The sequence below is a fragment of the Scyliorhinus canicula genome, chromosome 2 (assembly GCF_902713615.1).
Source record: "Scyliorhinus canicula chromosome 2, sScyCan1.1, whole genome shotgun sequence".
Classification (NCBI taxonomy): Eukaryota; Metazoa; Chordata; class Chondrichthyes; order Carcharhiniformes; family Scyliorhinidae; genus Scyliorhinus; species Scyliorhinus canicula.
This window is the reverse complement of record NC_052147.1, coordinates 284188198-284206448: the sequence shown is the minus strand read 5'-3', so window position 1 is coordinate 284206448 and position 18251 is coordinate 284188198. Positions and strand designations below refer to the sequence as shown.

Here is an 18251-nt window from a genome sequence, read left to right as displayed (position 1 = left end):
CTGTGTTGATAGCAAGAGAGAGAGACGGAGAGCTGTGTTGACAGTGAGAGAGAGACGGGGAGCTGTGTTGATAGCGAGAGAGAGACCGGGAGCTGTGTTGATAGCGAGAGAGAGACGGGAGCTGTGTTGATAGCGAGAGAGAGACGGGGAGCTATGTTGATCGCGAGAGAGAGACGGGGAGCTGTGTTGATAGCGAGAGAGAGACGGGAGCTGTACTGATAGCAAGAGAGAGAGACCGGGAGCTGTGTTGATAGTGAGAGAGAGACGGGGGAGCTGCATTGATAGGGAGAGAGAGACGGGGAGCTGTGTTGATAGCGAGAGAGAGACAGGGAGCTGTACTGATAACGAGAGAGAGACGGGGAGCTGTGTTGATAGTGAGAGAGAGAGACGGGGAGCTGTGTTGATAGCGAGAAGGAGACGGGGAGCTGTGTTGATAGCGAGAGAGAGACGGGGGACCTGTAATGATGAGGGGAGAGAGAGACAGGGAGCTGTGTTGATAGCGAGAGAGAGAGTGACAGCGAGCTGTGTTGATAGTGAGAGAGAGAGTGACAGGGAGCTGTGTTGATAGTGAGAGAGAGAGACGGGGAGCTGTGTTGATAGCGAGAGAGAGAGACGGGGAGCTGTGTTGATAGCGAGAGAGAGAGACGGGGAGCTGTGTTGATAGGGAGAGAGAGAGACGGGGGATCTGTGTTGACAGCGAGAGAGAGAGACGGGGAGCTGTGTTGTTAGCGAGAGAGAGACGGGGGGCTGTGTTGTTAGCGAGAGAGAGACGGGGGACCTGTAATGATGAGGGGAGAGAGAGACAGGGAGCTGTGTTGATAGCGAGAGAGAGAGTGACAGGGAGCTGTGTTGATAGTGAGAGAGAGAGTGACAGGGAGCTGTGTTGATAGTGAGAGAGAGAGACGGGGAGCTGTGTTGATAGCGAGAGAGAGAGACGGGGAGCTGTGTTGATAGGGGAGAGAGAGAGAGACGGGGGATCTGTGTTGATAGCGAGAGAGAGAGACGGGGAGCTGTGTTGATAGCGAGAGAGAGTGACGGGGAGCTGTGCTGATAGCGAGAAAGAGACGGGGAGCTGTGTTGATAGCGAGAGAGAGACGGGGAGCACTGTTGATAGTGAGAGAGAGACGGGGAGCTGTGTTGATAGTGAGAGAGAGACGGGGAGCGGTGCTGATAGCGAGAGAGAGACGGGGAGCTATGTTGATAGCGAGAGAGAGACGGGGAGCTGTGTTGATAGCGAGAGAGAGACGGGGAGCTGTGTTGATAGCGAGAGAGAGACCGGGAGCTGCGTTGATAGCGAGAGAGAGACGGGGGAGCTGTGTTGATAGCGAGAGAGAGACGGGGAGCTGTCTTGATAGCGAGAGAGAGACGGGGAGCTGTGTTGATAGCGAGAGAGAGAGACGGGGAGCTGTGTTGATAGCGAGAGAGAGACGGGGAGCTGTGTTGATAGCGAGAGAGAGACGGGGAGCTGTGTTGATAGCGAGAGAGAGACCGGGAGCTGCGTTGATAGCGAGAGAGAGACGGGGGAGCTGTGTTGATAGCGAGAGAGAGACGGGGAGCTGTCTTGATAGCGAGAGAGAGACGGGGAGCTGTGTTGATAGCGAGAGAGAGAGACGGGGAGCTGTGTTGATAGCGAGAGAGAGACCGGGAGCTGTGTTGATAGCGAGAGAGAGAGACGGGGAACTGTGTTGTTAGCGAGAGAGAGACAGGGAGCTGTGCTGATAGCGAGAGAGCGAGACGGGGAGCTGTGATGATAGCGAGAGAGAGAGACGAGGAGCTGTGATGATAGCGAGAGAGACGGGGAGCTGTACTGATAGCGAGAGAGAGAGACCAGGAGCTGTGATGATAGCGAGAGAGAGAGACGGGGAGCTGTGTTGATAGCGAGAGAGAGATGGGGAGCTGTGATGATAGCGAGAGAGAGAGACGGGGAGCTGTGTTGATAGCGAGAGAGATGAGGAGCTGTGTTGATAGCGAGAGAGAGAGAGAGACGGGGAGCTGTGTTGATAGCGAGAGAGAGAGACGGGGAGCTGTGTTGATAGCGAGAGAGAGAGACTGGTAGCTCTGTTGATAGCGAGAGAGAGACGAGGAGCTGTGTTGATAGCGAGAGAGAGAGAGACGGCGAGCTGTGTTGATAGCGAGAGAGAGACGGGGAGCCGTGTTGATAGCGAGAGAGAGACGGGGATCTGTGTTGATAGCGAGAGAGAGACGGGGAGCTGTGTTGATAGCGAGAGAGAGACGGGGAGCTGTGTTGATAGCGAGAGAGAGAGAGAGACGAGGAGCTGTGTTGATAGCGAGAGAGAGACGGGGAGCTGTGTTGATAGCGAGAGAGAGAGAGAGAGACGAGGAGCTGTGTTGATAGCGAGAGAGAGACGGGGAGCTGTGTTGATAGCGAGAGAGACGGGGAGCTGTGTTGATAGTGAGAGAGAGACGGGGAGCTGTGTTGATAGTGAGAGAGAGAGACGGGGAGCTGTGTTGATAGCGAGAGAGAGAGACGGGGAGCTGTGTTGATAGTGAGAGAGAGACAGAGAGCTGTGTTGATAGCGAGAGAGAGAGAGAGAGACGAGGAGCTGTACTGATAGCGAGAGAGAGACGGGGAGCTGTGTTGATAGTGAGAGAGAGACGGGGGAGCTGCATTGATAGGGAGAGAGAGAGACGGGGAGCTGTGTTGATAGCGAGAGAGAGAGACGGGGAGCTGTGTTGATAGCGAGAGAGAGAGAGGAGCTGTGTTGATAGCGAGAGAGATTGACGGGGGAGCTGTGTTGTTAGCGCGAGAGAGAGAGCGAGAGACCGGGAGCTGTGTTGATAGCGAGAGAGAGAGACGGGGGTGCTGTGTTGATAGCGAGAGAGAGAGACGGGGGAGCTGTGTTGATAGTGAGAGAGAGAGCGAGAGACGGGGAGCTGTGTTGATAGCGAGAGAGAGAGACGGGGGAGCTGTGTTGATAGTGAGAGAGAGAGCGAGAGACGGGGAGCTGTGTTGATAGTGAGAGAGAGAGACGGGGAGCTGTGTTGATAGTGAGAGAGAGAGACGGGGAGCTGTCTAGAAGGAGATAGTGACGCCGGGAGCTGTCCAGACGGAGACAGAGACACGGGGAGTTGTCTCGACGAAAAGAGTGACGCGGAGAGTCGCCGGGAACTGTCTAGACAAAGAGGTGGGGGGGAGCTGTGTAGACAGAGACGCGGGGAGCTGTGTAGACAGACGCGGGGAGCTGTGTAGACAGACGTGGGGAGCTGTCGAGACGGAGAGAGGTACGCAGGGAGCTGTCTAGACGGAGAGAGGTACGCGGAGAGCTGTCTAGACGGAGAGAGGTACGCGGAGAGCTGTGTAGACGGAGAGAGGTACGCGGAGAGCTGTGTAGACAGACGCAGGGAGCTGTGTAGACAGAGACGCGGGGAGCTGTGTAGACAGAGACGCGGGGAGCTGTGTAGACAGAGACGCGGGGAGCTGTGTAGACAGAGACGCGGGGAGCTGTGTAGACAGAGACGCGGGGAGCTGTGTAGACAGAGACGCGGGGAGCTGTGTAGACAGAGACGCGGGGAGCTGTGTAGACAGACGCGGGGAGCTATCGAGACGGAGAGAGGTACGCGGAGAGCTGTCTAGACGGAGAGTGTGGCACGAGGAGACGTGTTCAGTGATATAAAGAGAGACATGTTGCGTTGTCAGCAACATTATGGTCTTGTGCACTGCACCCACTGGATTTTGACAGCACTGATGAATTATTTTCAGGAGGTGAATGCTCTTGAATGTGAAATCCAGCTACTGAAGAACCTGCACCACGAGAGGATTGTCCAGTATTATGGCTGTTTGAGGGACCCTCAAGAGCGGACCCTGTCTATCTTTATGGAGTATATGCCAGGGGTAAGCTTCAAACAATCCTCTATTCATGATCACACATTCTTTTCTAACTCTATTATTTGAAAATAGCTTGGAAAGTGCAGGTTGGTCAGTTTAAAATCAATTGTAGACTTGGAGGTTATTTGGAATTCAGAATTTCTGAAAGGAGGCATGGAAGGCAGGCAATGCCCTCATGGTGTTTATAAAGTAGATGTTTAGTCGGATATCACATTGGGAATGATTCGGTAATTATTAAAGTTAATAATGATAAGCCTCAGAAAGTGGCAAGATTCCAGGGGCGATGGGGTGGGAGGGATTCCGGGCTGTGGGATATGCCGGGTGGTTGTACTAGTGGGGTTTAAAGTAGTTCTTCAAGTGATGGTCAGGAGCAGCATTGATTAGAAAAATGCGCAGAAAATAATTAGCGAATTGGAAAGCGGCAGGAAGGAAGCGGGGCACAGGAAGTGCCCAGCGGGAGCAGTGCGCAGTTCAGATTGTTACATCAGCAATTAAAAAGTGACACCCTAGCCAAGCTGTTCCAGTACAGCTACAACACTGGGATCTACCCGGAAATGTGGAAAATTGCCCACGTGTGTCCTGTACACAAGAAACAGGACAAACCCAACCCAGCCAATTACCGCCCTATCAGTCTGCTCTCCACCATCAGCAAAGTGATGGAAGGAGTCATCAACAGTGTTATCAAGCAGCACTTATTCAGCAATAACCTGCTGACGGATGCTCAGTTTGTCTTCCGCCAGGGTCACTCAGCTCCTGACCTCATTACAGCCTTGGTTCAAACATGGACAAAAGAGCTGAATGCCAGAGGGGAGGTGGGAGTGACTGTCTTTGACATCAAGGCAGCATTTGACCGAGTGTGGCATCAAGGAGCCCGAGCTAAACTGGAGTCGATAGGAATCGGGGGGAAACTCTCCGCTGGTTGGAGTCATACCCGGCACAAAGGAAGATGGTTGTGGTGGTTGGAGGTCAATCATCTCAACTCCAGGATATCACTGCAGGAGCCACAAAGGCTGTTCACAAGGCACAAGTTAGGAGCGTGACGGAATGCTCCCCACTTGCCGGGATAAGTTCAGCTCCAACAACACTCAAGAAGCTCGACACCATCCAGGACAAAGCAGCCCAAACCTTGATTGCTCCCCTTCCACAAACATTCACTCCCTCCACCACCGATGAACGGCGGCAGCCGTGTGTACCATCTACAAGATACATTGCAGTAACTCACCAAGATTCCTTATACAGCATCTTCCAAACCCACGAACACTGAAGGACAAGAGCAGCAGGTACCTGGGAACCCCACTGCCTGGAGGTTCCCCCCCCCCCTCCACACCCCAAATCACTCACCACCCTGACTTGGAAATATATCACTGTTCATTTACTGTCGCTGGAGCAACATCCTGAAACTCCCTCCCTAACAGCACAATGGGTGTACCTACACCTCGGGGTCTGTAGCGGTTCAGGAAGGCAGCTCACCACCACATTCTGAAGGGTAACATAAATGCCAGCCCACATTTTAGTAGATCAACATGGGGAGGAGCTGATTAGTGAGTAATTCACCTTTCCTTTTTTATAAATTTAGCGTACCTAATTCATTTTTTCCAATTAATGGGCAATTTAGCATGGCCAATCCACCTACCCTGCACATCTTTGGGATGTGGGGGTGAGACCCACGCAAACATGGGGAGAATGTGCAAACTCCACACGGACAGTGACCCAGAGCCGGGATCGAACCTTGGACTCGCCACCGTGCTGCCCTCGGTTTTCTAAGCCCCAATTTATAATACGTATTCTGTAAAGTTAAGACACGGCAGGGCAGCTAAGCCATGTGGTTTGTGCATCCTGTGATATGTGGGGAATCATGGATGCTTCACATGGTCTAAACGAACACGTGAAGTAAATGACATTAGCTCCAGAAACTTGAGCTCCAGGTTTGGGAACTTAAATGACATCTGGAGTTCAGGCGGTGTATCAGCCAGACTGAGACGTGTGTGGTGAGCACATTAAAGAGGTGATCACACCACACCACATTAGGTACATGCAAGCAGAGAGGAAATGGATGAGCGCAAGACATGCCGAATTTCCTTAAGTTTCCTGAGGAAGTATAGGTGCTGTTGTGCTTTCTTGGTGATAGCGTCGACATGAGTGGACCAGGACAGATTTTTGGTGATGTATACCCCAAGGAATTTGAAACTGCTAACCATCTCCACCTCGGCCCCATTGACGCTGACAATACTTTGCTTCCTGAAGTCAATGACCAGCTCTTTAGTTTTGCTGGCATTGAGGGATAGATTGTTGTCGCTGCACCACTCCACCAGGTTCTCAATCTCCCTCCTGTATTCTGACTCGTCGTTATTCAAGATCTGGTCCGCTATGGTCGTATCGTCAGCAAACTGTAGATGGAGTTGCAACCAAGTTTTGCCACGCAGTCATGTGTGTACAGGGAGTAGAGTAGGGGGCTAAGTACGCAGCCTTGCAGGGCCCCGGTATTGAGGACTATTGTGGAGGAGGTGTTAATGAGTTTAATTCATAAGATTGAATTCCTGGAAAGTGTATTCTGGAACAGTATGGTGAGGATCTAACTGGGGAACAGGCTATTTTAGATCTAATATAATGCAATGAGAGAGGGCTAATTGATCTTGTTGCAGGAACATGAGACTTAGGAGCTGCACTCGGCTATTCAGCCCTTGAAGCCTGCTCCACCATTCAATAAGATCATGGCTGATACGGCCGTGGTGTCAATTCCAATTTGCTGTTTGCCCCATAATAGTGGGTGGCACCGTGGTTAGCACTGCTGTCTCACAGTGGGAAGGACCTTGGGTAACTATCTGTGGCATTTGCACTTTCTCCCCGGGTCTGCATGGGTTTCCACTGGGTGCTCCGGTTTCCCCCCTCAGGTTAGGTGGCTTGGCCATGCTAAATTGCCCCTTCATGTCCAGGGATGTACAGGTTAGGTGGGGTTACGGGAATAAGGCAATCGAGTGGACCTAGACGGGGTGCTCTTTCAGAGGATTGGTGCAGACTCAATGGGCCAAATGGCCTCTTTCTGCACCGTAGGAATTCTGTGGTTCTATGGTAGCCCTTTATACTTTTGTCTTTCAAGAAACTAACTCTGCCTTGAAAAAATTCATGGACCAGCCCCACTGCTCTCTGGCGAAGAGAATTCTGCATACTAACGAACGGCCCTTTGAGAGAAGATAATTCTCCTCATTTCCTCCAACTCTTAGTGTGTCCCCGATTCTAATCTCTCGAACAAGTGGAAACACCCTCCCGGACCACCCTGTCAAATCCCCTCAGGACCATATATGTTTCAATAAGATCTCCTCTCATTCTTCTAAACTCCAATGTGTATAGACCCGACCTGTTCAACCTCTCTTTTAAAGATAAGTCTTTTGCCCCAGGAATGAATTGCGTGAACCTTCTCCGAACTACTTCTCAAGCAGTTATATATATTTTTTTCAAATAAGGAGACCAAAACCAGGAAACCTAGATCCTTCTGCAATCTCTCAACATTGAAATAATTTGCTGCTTTTCTATTCGTCCTGCCCAGGCAAACAAGTTCCCATATTATACTCCCATCTGCCAAATTTTTGCCCACTCATTTCACCTGTCTATAACTTTTTGTAGCCTCTGTACCTCCTCTTGACAAGTTACTTTTCTAGCTACCTTTGTGTCATCGTTATAAAAGAACCCTTGGGGAAGAGTGACCATAATAAGAGAGTTTTCCTTTCCGTTTGAAGACCGTGTAGTTCAATCCGAAATTCGGCTCTTAACTTTTAACAAAGGAAACTGTGAAGGTATGAGGGGCAAATTGACTGTAGTGGATTGGGAAAACACATGGAAAGGGAATTGCCAGTATTTCAAGAACGAATACATGGCTTACAATAAATATTCATTCCCTTAAAGCACAAAAATCAGATGGGAAATCTGAATCCGCGGTGGACAATTGAAATTAAAGATCGTAATAAATCAAAGGAAAATCTTTGTAAAGTTGCCAAAAAGTATCAAGCCTGAGGATTGGAGAATTTCAGAGTTCAATAAATGAGGACCAAAAAACCTGTAGAGAGAGAAAATAAAATATGAAAGTAAACTAATGAGAAACATGAAGACATATTGTAAAATTAGCACGGCAAAATGTGGAAGAGACAAGAGAATTTATAATGGAAAATGGGGAAATAATTGAGAAGCAAATCATTAATTTCTATCCGTCTTTCATGGAGCAAGATACAAAACATCTCCGAACAGCAACGGGACGAGTCAGAATGAGGAAGTGAAGGAAATTGGTATAAAAGTAATATTTTGGAGAAATGAATGGGTCTGATAGCTGATAAACCCCTGGGACCTGACAATCTGACCCTGCAGATTGGAAAGTAGCAAATATTAACCCCACTATTTAAGAAAGGTGGGGAGAGGGAAAATAGGAAATTACAGACTGCTTAACCTGACGTCAGTAATGGGGAGATGTTTGACTCTATTGTAAAGGATGTGACAACTTGATACTTGGAGAGTAATGATCTGATTGGGCAGAGTCACCATGGATTTGTGAAAGCGAAGCCATGTGTGACAAACCTGTCAGAGGTTTTTAAGGATGTTTCGAACAGATTATATAAGGGATGTGGTGTGTTGTGGAGAGCAGTAACACGGGCTGGCTCCCCAGAGTACCTTGATTTTGGCACTTTTCGCCCTATCTTCGGGGTGCATTGGGGTGGAACTTTATTAGTTTGATGGGACAGGATTTCCACGTAAACAGAATGTCCAAAAAGTACAAGACAAGGCAGCAGACAAGCGGAGAATCGTCTTCAGACTCTGACGCCTCTCGAGTCTCATCTGCTGAGAAAATGGCAGAATTTCCATCTGCGACTGTGGCCACTCCGTCGATGGCCGAGCTGCTCACAGGCACCTTGGCAGGTAGAACTTGGGAAGTTGCTGCAGGCTGTCTCATGCTGTCTCTGAGGCAATGGAAGGCTCCTGGCCCCCATTCGGCGGCCTTGGCAAAAGCAGAGCAGCTGGTCAAGGCGTTGGGGATACAGGAGGTGGGAGTGGCCCTCTCGGAGCAGAGTGGCCGGGGATAACGAGGCTCTTGGGGCCAAATGGACGATCTGGAGAATCGCTCCAGAAGGCAGAGACTGAGAACCGTGGGGCTGTCTGGAGGGCCCGACTCTTGCGGAACACATTTTGCAGATGTGCGGGAAGATGGCGGGGGAGGGTGGAATGACATCCCGTCCCGAATTAGACTGGGCCCACCGCTCGGTCAGGCAAATGCCTCGTTTTGGTGAACCACCGTGGGCCATTATTGTGAAGTTTCACAGCTACCAGGAGAAGGAACAAATCCTGTGGTCAGCGAAGGACCATCAAGACTATAAATGGGGATGGGGGGGGGAACAATGCCATTAGGCTGTACCAGGATGTAGGAGCGGAACTGGTGAAAGAGGCCTGTGGCGTTCAATAAGGCCGCGTTGTACACAAGCAGTTTTTAGTTTGGTGTGGCCTAACCTGCCACCTTCGAGTGACTTTATGAATCGAGAGACTATTCTTTTGCAGTGCTGGAGGAGGCAGATGCATTTGTGAAAAAGCATGGACTGGGGACAAACTAATTGTTCATTGTTCTTTTTGTGAAATCTCTACGGGGGAAGGGCATGTGATTTTTGGGACTTACTGGAATTTCTGGGCTGATTTGGATTTTTTTTCTTGGTTTATGGGATGGCTATTGTTCTTCTTTCTTTGACTATTGAAGTTGGGCATGGGTGGGGGAACTGGTTGGTGTTATGGGTATTTGTTCTGCCCTGGTTGCCCTGCTAGCTGTCGGGTTAGCTAACGGGAGCAGAGCGGTGGGGGTAACTGCACTCGGGGAGTTTTAATGATGAGCTCAGGATTTTTGTTTTAGTTCTGTTTGGGGCTAGGGATAAGGGAGGGTGGGTCCTCTTTGTTTTCCTTGTTGCTGTTTGTCTATTTGGGTGTCGTGTTGGTGGGTGTGGGGTGGGATTAGTTCCCTGTGTGTGTGGGGGGGGGGGGGGGGGGGGGGGGGGGGGGGGGGGGGGGGCAGCCATTTTGAGTGGGTCCGGTGTCAGCACTCCCGGGATGGTTGCTGGGTTACCCCACATGGTGGAAATGGATGACTAGATCGGGGATGGGGAGGGGGGTGGGAAGGTAAACAGCCCCCTCCCATGCCTGGCCGGTCATTGTCAGAGGTTACAGTGTAGTCATACTCAGCAATTGGTGAGGCTAGATAGAAAATTAACGTAGAAACAGGTCAGACGACATGGCATAAATGAGAAGTGTTGTTCAGAAAGACGTAACCATGGAGCCAGGGTCAGTCTCGGGACCCTCGCCAGCTTTACGAGGTAGGCATTGGCCATTTTGGTACTTTTTGAATCCTTGTAACAAGAAGGAACTAATAATTTACAAGTACAAGCATTATTTTTCAGTGCAAGAATTTGAAGCCATATTCGGGTGATCTTGAAATGAAATGAAATGAAAATGGCTTATTGTCACGAGTAGGCTTCAATGAAGTTACTGTGAAAAGCCCCTAGTCGCCACATTCCGGCGCCTGTTCAGGGAGGCTGGTACGGGAATCGAACCCGCGCTGCTGGCCTGCTTGATCTGCTTGAAAAGCCAGCGATTTAGCTGAGTGAGCTAAACCAGCCCCATCTTGAAGGGATGACCTTAAAACTTGGAGTGGTTTTAACAGCGGGCGTTACAAAATTAATGTATTCTGTTTTGTAACGGGCGGTGTTTCTCTGTAGGGTTCAATAAAGGACCAACTCAAGGCCTATGGGGCACTGACGGAGAATGTGACCCGCAGATACACGCGACAGATCCTGGAAGGTGTTTCCTACCTGCACAGTAATATGATTGTGCACAGAGATATAAAAGGTGAGTGCGGGCAGCAGCTTCTGAAGCGGGGTGATGTGCAGGGTGACCTGAGGCGACATAATCCACAGAGGCACCATGTGTTCCAGGGTACCCTGGGCTGCTAACACTGTCACCGAACCAAGCCCTAAACCTCACAGCAACAACCATACCCGTATGCCAGGAGGAACATTATTCCTGTAATGTCCTACAAATAGAAGCAAAACATGGCGAATTCCAGAAATCTGAAATAAAAACAGGGAAACAACATAGAAGGTCAGGAAACATCTGTGGAAAGTGGGAGGTGGGGAGGCCTTCAAACTTAGGCCCAGACAGCGGAACGCACAGCCGCCAATGACGGAGTGGGGTAATTGGGGTCAGAATTAGAGTGTCGCGATCTCAGAGGGGTGTAGGACTGGCAGACAGTGAGGGGTAAGGCCATGGGGGTATTTGAAAACAACAGTGAGAATTTTAAGGTTGAGATGATATAGGCCAGTGGGACAAGCACAGGAGTGATGGGTGAGCGGGACTTGGATAGCGTCATGGATGTTTACAGCATGGAAATAGGCCCTTCAGCCTAGTTAGGATGTAAACAGCAGAGTTTTGGATTAGCTCAAGATGGAGAGTTACAATGCGTGCAATTGTGTCTCGATCCTAGTCATGTATCTTTAGTGCGGAACATGCATCTTCCCTGAAGGCCTGATGGCCAGTGATGCCGCCTGGTGCTGCACTGACGATGTAGAGACTGGAAGAGCCAAGTTTAACCACTGCCTTTCTTAGCCTGGGTCATAACTGCTAACCTCTTCAACAACTGTAGTGCTTCACAGCACAGAAGGAGGCCATTCAGCCCGTTCTGTCTGTGCCAGCTCTTTGAAGGAGCAATCAATTGGTCCCACTCCTTTACTCTTCTGAAACTGTTTCCCGTCTTGTATTTATCCAATCCCGGATCACAGCAGCTTGCAGCACAGAATGCTAGGGACAGAAAGTCAGCCAGGATTCTTGTGTCAGGTAAGAAAGGAATTGGCCTTGGCTACAGGCATTCTGGAGTTAATAATCAAGGAGGTTCCCAGTCACAGACTTGCACGTGAAGAATGGGGACACTGGCATGGTTCCAGTAATCTGCTGGTGGTCACAGAACATAAGAATATAGCAGCAGGGGACAGTCATTCTGGCCTTAAGCCTGCCATCCAACTAGGCATGGCGATCAACTGGAACATAGAACATACAGTGCAGAAATGAAAATGAAAATCGCTTATTGTCACGAGTAGGCTTCAATGAAGTTACTGTGAAAAACCCCTAGTTCCGGCGCCTGTTCGGGGAGACTGGTACGGGAATTGAACTGTGCTGCTGGCCTGCCTTGGTCTGCTTTCAAAGCCAGCGATTTAGCCCAGTGAAGGAGGCCATTCAGCCCATCGAGTCTGCACCGACCCACTTAAGCCCTCACTTACACCCTATCCCCACAACCCAATAACCCTTCCTAACCTTTTTGGTCACAAAGGGCAGTTTATCATGACCAATCCACCTAACGTGCACGTCTTTGGACTGTGGGAGGAAACCGGAGCACCCGGAGGAAACCCACGCAGACACGGGGAGAACGTGCAGACTCCACACGGACCCAGCGGGGAATTGAACCTGGGACCCAGGCGTTGTGAAGCCGCATTTCTACCCACTTGTGCTACCGTGCTGCCCCTACCTAACTACCCTAATGCCATTTCCCCTCACCCCTATCCCTTGATATCTTTAATATCCAGAATCTGTCGATCAGTCTTGAACATATTCAGTGACTAAGCCTCTGCAGACCTCTGGGGCAGAAAATTCCGAAGATTCACCAACATCTGACTGCAGAAATTCCTCCTCATCTCAGTCCTAAATAGCCTATTCCTTATTCTGAGTCTGTATCCCTTGGTTCTGGAACCCTTCTTGACAGGGGAAACATCTTTCTTCCATCTACCCGGTCGAGCTCTGTAAGAATTGTATACGCTTCAATGAGATCATCTCCCCTTCCTCTAAACTCCAGGGATTATAGGAACGGCCTCCTGAAACTCTCCGCATGGGATAATCCTGGGGATCAGTCTGGTGAACGTTGGCTGCACTGCCTCGATGGCAGAGACACAGCGACAGTACTCAGTACTCCTGGTGCAGTCTCACCAAGGCTATATACAGTCACGGGAGGACCTGCGTACTCCTGTACTCGGGTCATGTTGCAGTTTACCATTTGCCTTTCTAATTTCTTGCTGCAGCTGCATGTTAGCTTTCACTGACTCATAGGGGCTGGATTCTCCGCTTCCCCAGGCGCTTGTTTCTCGATGGTACGTGCCGTTCCCTGGCGGTGGGATGCTTATCTTCCCGCTGCTTGTCAGTGGGATTTCCCATTGAAGTCACGCCACGGACAGGGGGGCGCTGCCGATGGGAAAAGTGAATCACTGCAGTCGGAGAATTCCAGCCAAGGACATCCAGGTCCTTTTGGACACCAACACTTCCCAATTTATCCCAATCTGCACCTCCGTTCCTCCGACCAGAGTGAGTAACTGCACATTTTCCCACATTAGGTTCCATCTGCCGCACTCTTGCCCATTGGCTCAGCCTGTGTAAACCCCCTTGCCGCCTCTTTGCAGACTCCTCACAACTCTCATTGCTGTCTCCCTTTGTTTCATCTGCAAACTTGGAAATAATTCATTTGGTCACCAAATCATTGATATAGTTTGTGAATAATTGTGCCCCAACGACTTATCCTTGTGGTACTGCATTAGTCACGGCCTACCAACCTGAGAATGACCCAATTATTCTTAGACAGCTTGAGGCAAGTGGCAACAGGAAATGTTTGCAGTGGGTCTATTTGTCAGATATGGGCAACTTCCCCCTCCCTCTGTGTTGCTCCCCTCAGTTCCCCCGAGTTCCCCCCCCTCTTCTTCCCCCCCCCCCCCCCCCCCCCCCCCGTCCCGTCCCCACTCCCCAGAGTTGTGTATCTCTGTCTGCTCTCTCCCGTTTCTCACTCTTTCCCTCGTCGCTGTCTGCCTCGAACAGGTTTTGGAATAGGCCGGTTAATTGCCCCACGCTTTGAGGAATCCTTCCTCCGACCCTCGGATGTTGTCCTTGATCTTCTCCAGGTGGAGGAATTCCGAGAGGTCAGCGAGCCAGTCTGTAGCTGTGGGTGGTGCTGCCGATCGCCAGCTGAGCAGGATTCTCCGGCGGCGATTAGGGAAGCGAAAGCCAGGGCGGCGGACCCCTTCCCCATGTGCAACTCTCGCTGCTTCGATACCCCGAAGATTGCCGCTCTCGGGCACTGCTCCACCCTCACCCCCACAACCTTAGACATTGCCTCGGAGAAGGCTGCCCAGAACCCAGCAAGCTTGGGGCAAGCCCAGAACATGTGGGTGTGGTTGGCCGGGCCCCTCTGCCACCGTTCACATTTAGGGGCTGGTTTAGCAGAGTGGGCTATACAGCTGGCCTGTAATGCAGAACAAGGCCCACAGCGCGGGTTGAATTCCCGTAACCAGCCTCCCCGAACAGGCGCCGGAATGTGGCAACTAGGGGCTTCTCACAGTAGCTTCATTGGAGCCTACTTGTGACAATAAGCGATTTATTATTATTATTATCCTCATTCGGGTCCTGGTCAGGTGCGCTCTGTGCACCACTTTGAGCTGCATGAGGTTGGGCCTTGCGCAGGAGGAGGTGGAGTTGGCCCTGCTTAGTGCTTCGCTCCAGAGTCCCCACCCCGCCTCTGACCCCAGCTCATCCTCCCATTTCCGCCTGGCCTCCACCAATGGCATTAGAGCCTTGTCCAGTAGCTGTCTGTACATTTTCCTCCTTCCTTACTGTCTGTGTTTATCAGATCCTCTAGTAGTGTGGTCTCGGGGGGGCCTGGGGTACCCTACTGTCCCCTTGCGGAGAAAATGCTTTACCTGTAGCTGCCTAAGTTCCTGTCCTGTCGGTAGTTTCAGTTCCTCCGTCAGTTCTCTCTCTGTCTCTAGTCTGTTTTCCATGTGAAAGCGTCCATTTTCTGAAGGTGACGTTGAGCATGGCTGGTGGGAATCTGTGGCTGCCGCAGATGGGGCCATGGGGGATATCTCGGTCAAACGGAAATATTGCCTCATTTGATTCCACGTCCTTAGTGTGGCTGCCACCGCTGGGCAGGATGTGTGCTTCATCGGGGGGGGGGGGGGGGGGGGGGGGGGGGAGAATGGGAGCACTGCCATGGTGAGGGCCCGGGGGGGGGGGGGGGGGGGGGGGATGGGAGCACTGCCATGGTGAGGGGGGGGGGCGAGGAGGGGGGCGAGGGGTGGGGCGGGGGAGGGGGGCGTGGGGAGTGGTGGCGGGGGGGTTAGGAGAAGGGGCGGGGAGGGGGGTGAGGAGAAGGGGCGGGGAGCGGGGCGAGGGGTGGGCCTCACAAGGAGGCCTCACAATCCACACCCATTCCGTGGTGGGTTCACGTACCCATCCCCTCTACCCTGTCTAATCCTGTTAGAATTTTGTACCTTTCTATGAGATCCCCTCTCACTCTAAACTCCAACTCCGAGCCAGCTTGCTGTGATTGGTGTGGACATTAAGTGTTGGAAACCAGATTAAAATGTTGTCTTTTGTTTTAAAGGAGCAAACATTTTACGGGATTCTGCCGGTAATGTTAAGCTGGGAGATTTTGGTGCCAGTAGAAGGTTGCAGACAATCTGTCTCTCAGGGACGGGCATGAAGTCGGTCACTGGCACACCCTACTGGATGAGCCCAGAAGTGATCAGTGGTGAAGGTTATGGCAGAAAAGCAGATATCTGGTAAGTTGACAAGACATGAAAAGAGACGCGATATTTTTATCAGTGAGACCAGTCATACCGAACCTTGCATAGTATCATAGAATCCCTACAGTACAGAAGGAGGCCATTCGGCCCATCGAGTCTGCACTGACCCTCTGAAAGAGAACCCTACCCAGGTCCACTCTTCCGCACCCATTCTGCCCTATTCCCATAACCCAACCTGCACATCCCTGGACACTAAGGGCAATTTACAATGGCCAATCCACCTAACCTGCACATCTTTGGACTGTGAGGAGGTGCAGACACGGGGCGAACATGGAAACTCCGCACAGACAGTGACCCAAGCCGGAAATTGAACCTGGGTCCCTGGTGCTGTGAGGCAGCACTGTGCCACCGTGCTGTACCACTGTTTGATTCCTGGGCAATCAATGACTTGACTTTCTGTGGGAAGTAGCAGCTGTTCGATCTGTCCACCTCTGATCTACACTCCACCAACACAACCTTTGTGTTTTACAGAGCTCTCTCTCCCGTTCCACTTTATCTGTCACACTTGGCCAGTGCAGGGTCAACCGTGAGATTAATTAAGTAACAAATGATCCATGTGCACAGATTAACTGCTGGAAAAATCTAAATGACTGTGGAGTATACATTTCAGGAGTCCCCGATTATTCTTGTTTCCTTCAGCTTGATACAGATTATTGAGTTGATATGGAGTATGCATATTTTTGATTCTACATGTAATAGTCAGCGCGTATCTGCATGCGTTTCAGCATCCATCCATCTAGCCATGTTTTTTTGTTCAGTTTGCTTTGCCGTTTCAAGTCAATTCAAAGTCGATTCCAGTACTCTTCGTTTGGTATAATCAAATTTGACCACCTTACATTGAGCTCACTTCCATCCACAGAATGGGTAATCACACGGGTTGTCATTCAGCCCCTATTGCCTTTGTCAGTCCTTTGAAAGAACTGTCCAGTCAGTCTCACTCCCCGCGGTTTCCTCTAGTGCTGCATACCTTTTATTTCAAGTGTTTGATTTTTATTGAAAGCGAGGGAAACGAGAATTTAAAGTGTGACTAATCGTTCAGTATTTGTCTGCGTCCATATTGATCTCTTTGATTATCGCCACCACAGCTTGTTTCTAATTGGCTGGTACCTCCCCAACAAATCCCTCATAGTAATTGTCGGCGCCTCAAACCACTCCCCCCGGTCAATAATAATCATCTCTATTTGTGTCACAAGTAGGCTTACATTAACACTGCAATGAAGTTACTATGAAATGAATTGAAATAATCGCTTATCGTCACGAGTAGGCTTCAAATGAAGTTACTGTGAAAAGCCCCTAATCGCCACATTCCGGTGTCTGTTCGGGGAGGCTGGTACGGGAATTGAACCCACACTGCTGGCCTTGTTCTGCATTACAAGCCAGCTGTTTAGCCCAGTGTGCTAAACCAGCCCCTGCAAGAGTGTATACCAGGTCTGTATACCGGCGCCTATTCAGGGAGGCTGGTACGGGAATTGAACCGTGCTGCTGCCCTGCCTTGGTCTACTTTCAAAGCCAGCGATTTAGCCCTGTGCTAAACCAGCCCCTCGGCGCCTCTTCGGGTACAGAGAGGGAGAATTCAGACCTAAGCACGTCTTTTGGGACTTGTGGGAGGAAACCCACGCAGACACGGGGAGGACGTGCAGACTCCGCACAGACAGCGACCCAAGCCGGGAATCGAACCTGGGACCCTGGAGCTGTGAAGCAACAGTGCTAACCACTGTGTCACCGTGCCACCCCGTACCCGGGGATAAATGCCAGCTATCGTGGGAACTTCTTTATTTTGAGTCTGAGTTATTTGATCTGAGTCTTTGAACTCGTTTCTGTCAGATTTATCCAGGAAGGATGTGCTTTGTTTCTTGGGAGCCGTGCCTGTAGTTTTTTGCATTGGTTTTGCCTCTTTGCCTTTTTCAGGAGCGTGGGTTGTACCGTTGTGGAGATGCTCACCGAGAAGCCTCCTTGGGCGGAGTTTGAAGCCATGGCCGCCATATTCAAGATCGCCACTCAGCCAACGAATCCTCAGCTTCCACCTCACGTGTCAGACCACAGTCGGGACTTTTTGAAAAAGATATTTGTGGAGGTGAAGCAGAGGCCATCAGCAGAGGAACTGTTGCGCCACACCTTTGTGCACTATCACTAGCAATTAACCCTCAACATCTGATGCATTATTTTCTATCTGATTGCACTTTTTCAATGTATAATTTTGGTGATTCTAGGTGTTTCCTAGGTTGTAATTTATACTTAAATTTGTATTTATAATGAGATTTTTTTGCATTCTCACAAAGGGAATGATCAGAAGGTTTTTTACAGTGTATTCACACAGTACTCTGATGTCCTTCAAGGTAAAGCACTTTATTACATAATTCATTCCTGATTATTCATCGTCCGATACAGCGTGGCAGGTCCTAATCCCCCTTCGAAGTAAGAATTAATTTGTAAATTAGCGGAGACTGAGCCTCCCTAGATGTGTAGAAGCTGCAGCAGGTTATACAAGAGACTGTTATACAATTCATTTCCGCACAGCCACTGTTGCAGAATGTCTGTCATTTGTTTTCCTGTAACCCAAAGCCAAGAGATCTGCAGGTCTGCTGTTGGTGCGCTGTCGCACCATATAAACTCCAAATTATCAGGACAGAGGTACGGTCGGACAGTGTAGCCATCAATTCCTCCTCCTTCAACTTCCAGATAGGGCATTGTCCAGGCGAGCAGTGGGGAGAGCCACAGTTTGGTTCAGAGTTTGCCATCAGCCAGGGGGTGTGACAGGATCTGGTGTTTGC

General features: G+C 50.4%; 1 protein-coding gene across 1 annotated transcript; it reads left to right on the top strand.

Annotated features, from left to right (window-relative positions):
- The first annotated feature begins 3706 nt into the window (after positions 1 to 3706).
- LOC119962338 (mitogen-activated protein kinase kinase kinase 2-like) lies at positions 3707 to 17616 on the top strand. Its single transcript, XM_038790319.1, has 4 exons — positions 3707 to 3853; positions 10585 to 10714; positions 15279 to 15456; positions 17389 to 17616. The coding sequence occupies exons 1-4, from the start codon at positions 3707 to 3709 to the stop codon at positions 17612 to 17614; spliced, it is 681 nt and encodes a 226-aa protein (XP_038646247.1). The 3' UTR covers positions 17615 to 17616.
- Positions 17617 to 18251: the final 635 nt, after the last annotated feature.